Here is an 8,689-nt window from a genome sequence, read left to right on the forward strand (position 1 = left end):
TCTGACTCCAAACCCATGATGTGCATTTGTTTGTTCACCTATCTGTCTGTCCATCCATCCATCCAACCCGTGTTATGTACACGTTGTGTGCAGGTCTTATGTGAGATGCTGGGGAGACATTGATGAATGAGGCCAATGCAGACCTGGGGTTTGTGGTCCTTATGGTCTTGTCAGGGTCAAACAATTCAGCAAGTATCGGACATGGACTGTGGTCAGTGCCACGATAGGGGACACAAGTGGATGGCACTGTGTGGGGACACATCATAGGGCTCCCCGCTCAGGCTTTCTCTCTGCTGAGCAGCCCTCAGGCCATCACGCCATTTGCTACAGTACATTCTTTGCTGAGGAGGTTGGTTCTAGTGAGACCACTCTCTCCCCTCCCTCCCTCCCCTCTCCCCTCCCTCCCTCCCTCCCCCTCCCCTCCCTCCCTCCCCTCTCCCCTCTCCCCTCTCTCCTCTCTCCCCTCCCTCCCTCCCTCCCCCTCCCTCCCCCTCCCTCCCTCCCTCCCTCCCCCTCCCCTCTCCCCTCTCTCCCCTCCCTCCCTCCCTCCCCTCTCCCCTCCCTCCCTCCCCTCTCCCCTCCCTCCCTCCCTCCCTCCCCTCTCCCCTCCCTCCCCTCTCCCCTCCCTCCCTCCCCTCTCTCCTCTCCCCTCTCTCCCCTCCCTCCCTCCCCTCTCCCCTCCCTCCCTCTCCTCTCCCCTCTCCCCTCCCTCCCTCCCCTCTCCCCTCTCCCCTCTCTCCCCTCCCTCCTTCCCTCCCTCCCTCTCCTCTCCCCTCCCTCCCTCCCCTCTCCCCTCCCTCCCCTCTCCCCTCTCCCCTCTCTCCCCTCCCCTCTCCCCTCTCCCTCTCCCACCCTCCCCTCTTCCCTCTCCCCTCCCCTCTCCCCTCCCCTCTCCCCTCTCCCCTCTCCCCTCTCCCACACACACTCCCCTAGAACAAAGAGTTTGAAAGAGGACCTAAAGCGGAAGATCAGGGAGAGCAGAGGGAGAGAACAGTCAGCTCGTGGGTGGTGGGAAACAGAGGGGTGTTTCAGGCGGGAGTTGGGACTGGAATTATCAGGAAGGTTGGTGGGGTCTGCGGTACGGTCAGTGCGGGGCACAGCCCGGGCGTAGGTGTGGGAGCAGGGGAAGGAGGCCTGGCTGTGTGGGGGCAGTGAAGACACAAGGCTCCTGGGGTGCATGTGGACGGTCACTGTAAAGTTCAGTCATGTAAGATGAGTAAGTTCTGGAGTACGGCAATGGGACTGTAGTTGACAGTATTGTATTGTGTACTTGAAATTTGCTAAGAGAATAGACCTTAAGCATTCTCACCACAGAAAAGAAAAAAAAAAGGAAAATGGTAAAGGTGGGAAGTGAATATTTCACTATGGAAACATATGCTGGGTCATCAGGTTGTGCACCTTAAATATATAATTTTTGATGGTCAATTATAACTCAACAAAGCTGGAAACAAACCCCAGTGGGCATTCCCAGTGGCAGGATGAGAGCTTGGGCAGGGATGGGGCCTGAGGGAGGTGTTCAGGTCCCCCGGGCACCCATTGCACCACAGGAGCGGGTGCTGGTGCCCGTGCTGGTTGGGAGGGCCCCCTTCCCTCCCTGGGGGCCTCCCTGGTGCTGTAACAGCAGACCTCCGAGTGCCCTCCTGTCAGGCTCTGCATGGGCCCTTCCATGCCCTACTCCCCTCCATCTGCCACCCTCCTGATTTGGGCTGAGGTGCCCGTGTCACCCTTGGGCAGCTCCTGATAACACAGGGTGTGTTTGAGTGGCTGCAGCGGGGGCTCAGAGGCCTACTGCGCAGACAGTCGCCAGCTCGGCTTCATGCTAGAGTCGCGGCAGCTCGGCAGGTCAGACCTCTGCCACCTGTCAGGTGACCATGCTCTGGCGTGGTTCCACCCACGTGTCCCTCAGGGTGGCTCGCCTGGGAGACGCTGACTCAGCAGGTGGCTGCAGACCTTCCCCAGGACTCTCGCTGTGACTCACCGTGGGCGTGAAAGTGTTCAGAGCAGTGGCCTCGTGCCCCCACTGCAGCCCCAAGTGCCTGATGGCTCTGACTCCCCTTTTTTTGGTTCTCTTTCCCCTCAGCACTTTGCTAGACCGTTGCCTGGTTTCTTTTAGCCCAAGCCTGGTTTTCTGCAGACTCACCATCTGGGGGCTTGTCTTACACTTGGTTTGATCCAGTGGGGTTAATGCACCATCTGTATGTGAGAGGATGTACCGAAAGTGCCTGGTAAACTGAGGAAGCCTACCTACAGGTTAGGTGTTATGAGTCCTGGGGGCTCAGCTGATCTGGAGGAACAGCAGGCCGTGGGTTTGGGGAGAATGCAGAGACTTGTATGCCAGCTGGGATGGGGCAGGGCTGAAACCTGGTGAGCAGGTGGAAGCGGTGAGTGTCTGAGGCCACTGAAGGCTTTTTGGCGGGGCGTGTTGTGATGAGAAGATGAGCAGTGCGATTTGGGAGGATAATCTGACAGCAGGTGGAGACTGGTTGGCAGGGGAGAGACTGGAGAGTCAGGGACCTGCCCGGAGAGCCGTGCGATAGGTGATAGATGGTGGCGGAGGATGGGAAGGGTTACCCAGGGCGGCAGGGAGTGGAGGGGGCAGAAGTGTGAGAAGAGGTGGGTGTGTGCGGAGGGAGAAGGCCGAGGGCACTGAGATTTGGAGATGGGGCCGGGACCAGAAGGAGGGGACACGGGAGAGAGCTGGCCAGCAGGTTCTCATAGAGACGACACTAGACTTAGTCCCAGCACCTGTGCCAGACTGGCCTGGCTCTGGGACTGCCAGACCCGACTTTGGGAGTGTGGATGGAGGTGGGCAAGGAAGAAGAGGAAGGCAGTAATTTCCTTCCAACTTCCCGGGCAAAGGGCCTCTCTGGGAGAAGTTTCTAGAAGGTTGAACCTTGACCTTGCTGCCATCCTTCCTCCATGTCTACGTCCCTTCCCCTGCTTAGGTTCCCCACTGCTGTTCATTGCACCGCCCGTTCTTTTGTGCTTCTGGTGGCACCCCACAGTTGGGTCAGCTCTTCCCACAAAGTGCCGGTGCCTGCCTCTGCGTCACAGGATTTGCTGTTAGATGTCCTGCCTCCTGCCATCCCAGCAGCCCAGGCCTGTGCCCTCTGAGACCCTGTAGAGCCCCAAACCCTGAGCTCCCTCGAGGAGATGAGAGCTCAGAGCAGGGTCGGGGGCAGGGGCTGGAGTGACCCACTCCTGTTCCTCTAGACTCATTCCATCAGAGTCCAAGAAAACCCGGAGATATGGGCATTGAGGGCGGCTGTGGGGGAGGCATGGCCTTGGGGGACAGCCTGCTGCCTGGGGGCTGAGAAGGATACAGCCGCTCCACCTCCCGTTGCCTGACCCAGTGCGGAGGGGACCAAGGGCATGTGTCTTTCTCTCACTGGAGCATGAGCAGGGCTGGGGCTCACCATCCTTGGAAGCCCTGCGGGAGCAGTGGGAAGAGTTAATGCAGAGGGAGGGAGGCTGTGAATCTGAGTCACCTGTGGTGGTTTTGGCATTAAGTCCTGGAATCTCCTCTTTCTCCCTGCACCTCCCCCACATGGCACTTTCAGAAAAGGTCAGCTGACTGGCAAACACCCGCACTGTTCTTTGTGCTCAGGATTTGGGAGGGGTCTGGGTTTGTGGCTGGGGGAGGTGACTGCAGCCTTCACTGCTTGCTCTGTTTCTGAAGTCAGGTGTCCACCGTGGGCAGAGACTTCTGCCTGTGCTCTGCCTCCTGAGCTGTTAGGTGGAGGAGGGGCAGGGGGCAGCTAGCCCCCTCCCTGGGCTGTCTCTGCTTTTCTCATAGGCTCTGCCCTAGGATGCAAAACTAAGCTTGGCCTGGCTTCATGCCTTGTGGAGCTAAGGAACCCTTGTGTTTGTGCAGAGCTCCGCTGTGCACGGTCTCCTGTAATCCTCACAGTGTATCAGTGAGGCCCCTTTGTCTATCCCTATTTTCTATAAAGACTAAGGACTGGGGCGCCGCCAACAGATGAACCGACTGGCCCTCCTCTCCCTGCCCTCCCCTCTCCCAGCCCCCTCCCCTCTCCCCTGCTCCTGCCCCTCCCCTTCCTCTCTTCCCGGTGTTCTTTGTCTCCCTTGGTGCTGGTGCTGCCTTTCTCTTTTCTCCCTGCTTCTCCCTTCCTCTTGTCTCCTCTCCACCTCTCCCTCTTTCCTCCTCCTTCTTGCCCCATTCTTCCTCTCTGATATCTGTGTCTCCCCTCTCCCCATGTAAGAGGAGCCTGTAAATCCCCCTCTCTCTGAGGAGCAAACTCCAGTTGGAGGCCAGTTGGCTGGAGCGTCTGCATTCAGACACTCCTCTCCTCCCAGGCTGAGGTGCCAGCCTGTGGAGGGCTTGGTCCTGGGGCTCTGGGGCATTGCCAGCTCCTTTCTGCCTGGGTGACCTGGGCGCCGCCTTCCAGAGTCACAGGTGTCCAGGTCCATGTCAAGGACCTTGGGCTCCTGTGGAACTGCCATCCCGTCACAAAAGGTTGTATGGCCAGGCCTCAGAGGTCATCTAGTTTAGTTGTGTTCTCAAACATTGTTTACTTTTGAGCAGTGGACTATTTTTTAAAACAATTCTGTCCCTAACTCCAACATATAAAACAAAAACAGAGCGGCTTTGGTACAAGCGGGGTGGGGCCCTGGCTCCCGGCTGTCTGCCTGTGTTCTACACAGCCCCGCTCTTTAGTGAGCAGCGTGGGGAGGGGCGTACAGGAAGAAGACATGGACCCCGGGCGGTGGGCTGGGGGCAGAGACAGCCCTGTCGTACCTGGAACAGTTAGAGCAGGAAAGGCCGCCAGGAGAAACAGGAGCAGGGCCGTGTGACACAGAGCCCCGCAGGCTGCAGGACGTCCCAGGTGTGGACCTGGCAGTTGCTCAGGGAGGCAACAGTCAGATGGAAGCCAGTGGTGACAGCATGGCCTCTGAGGTGGGCGGGCCAGCTCTGTTCCACACAGGCCTCCCACAGCACTGGCTGGAGCTGCCCTTGGTCCTGGGCTCCAGAATCCAGTCCTGGGGTCCCAAGGGCCCTTCTTCAGGGACGCAGGTTGGTGGCTGGCCAGACTGGATCTTGGCACCCCGAGTCACCGGTGCTGTGGTCTTGAACAGGATCCTCCTGGGTCGGGTCTCTGGCTCCATTCCTGCTGTGCTCCTCATCACCACGGTCACATCTCCACTGTCGGTGGTGACTCTGCTCCTGGCTGGGGCCTCTGTGCGACAGCTGGGGCCTTGTTTTGCTGACCAGATGCCCCAGGTGGCAGATGTCTGTGATGTCGAAGGGATTATTGATACTTCTGGCCAAGAGCAGTGATTTAGGCATGATTTCTTGGGCTCCCCATTTGCTTCCGGTGGCCAGAGCTTCCCCCAAAGTGCCTTGGGAACCAAGCCATTTGAAGCCAGGCTAGAAGCACCATGTCCCCCAGCTGCCGCCCGTGGACCACTGTGGTGATGACGATGACAAAGGACTGTTCTTCATGTGCACCCTCGGGTCCCGCATCCAAGTGGTTATGTCAGGAGTGCTTATGCCAGAAGAACCCTGGGATCGTCAATACGCCAGCCTTCCTTTCTCATTCCTCACCTGGACCACAGAGCTCCCCAGGGGCCACACAGTTCTTTAGGGTGGAATGGCCAACACCTGGCACTGTTGCCGGATGTTTGCCTGCCATGCACCAGAGGCAGACATCATTAATCACTCAGAGTTCTATTCCCCACTGAGCCCAGATGAGGCTCATGATCCTCCTGGAGCTGCACTCAGATGCCAGTTCTGATCTGTGGCATTCATTCATTCATGCATCTAGTAAAACATGTATTGAGCCACTGTTAGGAGTCAGACAGTCAGTGCAAGGAAGAGAAGATGTGGTCTCTGCCTTGTCAAGAGGAGCTCTGAGTATGTAGACAGGCATGTGAATGGCTTATTACTACATAATGCTGTCAGTTGAAGACGGGACCTAATCACTGAGAGTGTCAGGAAGGGGCCGGGGTCTTTGTGCTGCGTGGGATTGAGCCAGCGCTCTTCACATGTACCCTGTGTTTAATGACGGCCGCGGTCGATGGGAGGGCCACAGAATGTTTGGTCTCATCCGAATCATGGGACAAAGCCTGGCCAGAGACCCAGCCCTCGTGGCCCATCCTAACTAGGGCCTTCTCTCCCACAGGAGCAGGGGCTAAAGGCCAATAACTCCAAAGAGTTAAGCATGTGCTTCACAGAGGTGAGTGAGGCCAGGGTGGGGACTGGGTGCTGGGGACTGGGCCAGAGGGGGCTGTTTCCCAGGCGAGCCTTCAACTTGGAGCCCCAGATCCCACTGCAAGGGCTGGGCCAGCAGAGCTTCTGGCCTGGGTGGGCGCTCATTGCGCTGGGGGTGGGAGGGCGGGTGCAGAGTCTGCATTCAGAACCCTGGGCTGTCTCCTTGGGTGGGAGACAAGTGGCTGCTCTGAGCAGAGGCCCTTCAAGCCTTCATGACTCTTAAGCCAAGTGTACCGAGCGCCTGCTCTGCGCTGGTTCTGTGAGATCGAGGAGATAGATGGGGAAGGACACAGTCCCCTCCTGGAAGGAGCCCCAGCACAGGAGTATGCCTCTGCCTCCATGTGTATGGTATGTGTGTAACTCGGATGAGAGGAGAGGGCAGCAGGAGAGAGCACAGACGGAGGCGTGCGGGGGAAGCTCCGGGAGCAGGAGGGGTTCGAGCACGTTTAGGAACAGGAAGATTGGAGCTTCTCTCTCCTCGCCTCTCAAGAAGCAGGTCCTTGTGGACCCTGGGAGCTTCTTGAGGTCTGCACCCCTCCTTGATGGACACAGACCTTCTTCCCGACTTGGCAGCATCAGCTGAGGCGGGGCGAGCAGTCCACTTTCCTGGGGACTGCTGCCCTGTCTGCCGGAGTGAGGGCCCAGCCCAGCTCTCTGGAAGCCTGGCCTGCCTCTGAGCGAGCACCAGGAGAACAGCCCTGGGTGGACTGGAGGGCAGGGGCTTGAGGAGTCCCCTTCCCAGTCCCTTTCTTTGTCTGACCCCAGCCCTGCTGGCTGTTTGTGGTTCTCTTTGCTGCAGCTTACGACCAATATCATCCCAGGGAGTAACAAGGTGATCAAACCTAACTCAGGCCCCTGCAGAGCCAGACCCTCGGCCGCCTTGACCGCTGTCCCTTTCCTGATGCTGAAGCTGGCCTTGTAGGCGCTGGGAACCGCGTCGGAGATTGCTGAGAGCTGCACAGACGAGGACCCCCACCTGACAAAATGGAAACACACACACACACACCTTGCAAAAAAATTTTTTTTTCCTACCTTGTCTTTGAACCTGTCACCTCCCAGGTTTCTTCTCTGGACAAGTTTTTCTAAACCAACAGACAAGCAGGTGGGCAGCCTGAGAGCTGGCCTGGAGGTCCCCTGGTAGGGGAACCCAGGCAGAGGAGGGCATGGGAGTCTAGAAATGCCCTCACTTCCTCCTGGCATTTCCCTCTCTGGACCCTGCCGACAAAGGAGACCAAGGTGCCCCCCTGCAGCCCAAGAGACTGTGACTGTGCTGATACGGGCCGGACCGGGGCAGGATGGCTACAGCTGTTCTTCTCAAGCTACCCGCTTGGGGGGCCCACCAGGGGTTGGCAGAGGGTGACGGGCAGCAGAGCAGCGACTGCTCCCCAGGGGTCTGGCTGGGCACCTTCGGTACTTCCGCTTGGCTTTGTGGACGGAGTTTATTTTGGCCTCCCTCTCTGCGTGCTGGGTGTGTCTTCGTCTGACCTGGGAACCCCCAGGATGCCTGTGAGGGGCTCCCCGAGCATAGCGCCTAGGGGCAGGGCCGCTCTGGGAGGCTTGGGCGCTCTGCCCCTTGGGGACCCCCTGGGAGGAGGGAGCAAACGGGGCAGCACTCAAGCCTGTGTCTTCCTCCTTCAGGGCAGGAATTTTGAAATCAGAGCGAAGTGATCCTTTGTTGGCTCTTTTGGTTTCTCGCGGGTCCATTTGGCAGGTCTCCCTTCAGGGAGAGTGGCTGCTGAGAGGGGCAGAGAAGACCAGTTGGGGCGTCTACCTACTGCCCCACGCTGTGGTCCCCCTGCTCCTCTCGTCCAGTTTCTTTGTCCTGTTCCCAAGACGTCTGCCAACTGTATGTACATAAGAAGGCTCCTTCCTCAACATATATGTATATACACATCCATATACATATATCGTGTGGTTTCCCCTTTCTTTCCTTTTTTTAAACAAACTATCAGAATAATACCCCAACAGATAAGCGAAAATGTATTATTGTAAAGTTTATTTTTTTTAATAATGTTGTCTATAATGGGAAGAAAAGGAGATTGATTCCCATGTCCCTGCCTGGGTCGGGCTGACGGGGCTGTGCAGGGGGCTCCCGATCAGTATTCACGCTTAGCCAAGGCTCCAATAAACGTGCTGGGAAGCTGTTTCCTCTGCCTCACTCTGGGTGTGCCTTCTCCTCGGTTTGTCCTTGGTCCCGTGCCACCTCTTGGCTGCTTACCTGGGGCTCCCACTGGCCTTGGGGAGTGTGTGTGTGTGTGTGTGTGCACGTCTCCATCCATCGTGTGTCCTTGGTGTGGGTGACGGAGCTCTGTGAGGAGCTGGTTTTGTACTTGGAGGGTCTGAGAGTCTTGGCTGTGCCGAGCCCGCTGGTTGTCATCTCCCACCTCCTGTTCCCAGTCAGAGCCAGTGCCCATTGCTCCCAAACTGGAAGAGAACGAAAGTGGCCGTGGGGATGGA

At 57.9% G+C, this 8,689-nt stretch overlaps 1 protein-coding gene across 2 annotated transcripts in view; it reads left to right on the top strand.

Moving 5' to 3' along the window:
• The window catches only part of GFRA2 (GDNF family receptor alpha 2), a 79,174-nt gene extending 70,797 nt beyond the window's left edge, over nucleotides 1-8,377 (top strand). For both annotated transcript variants that reach the window (XM_044766768.2, XM_044766767.2), the window contains 2 exons: nucleotides 6,144-6,197; nucleotides 7,032-8,377. In XM_044766768.2, coding sequence (XP_044622703.1) covers nucleotides 6,144-6,197; nucleotides 7,032-7,154 — 177 coding nt within the window. In that variant the 3' untranslated portion in view covers nucleotides 7,155-8,377. The remainder of the gene's footprint in view (nucleotides 1-6,143; nucleotides 6,198-7,031) is intronic.
• Nucleotides 8,378-8,689: the final 312 nt, after the last annotated feature.

The sequence above is a fragment of the Equus asinus genome, chromosome 3, assembly GCF_041296235.1.
Source record: "Equus asinus isolate D_3611 breed Donkey chromosome 3, EquAss-T2T_v2, whole genome shotgun sequence".
NCBI classification, from domain to species: Eukaryota; Metazoa; Chordata; class Mammalia; order Perissodactyla; family Equidae; genus Equus; species Equus asinus.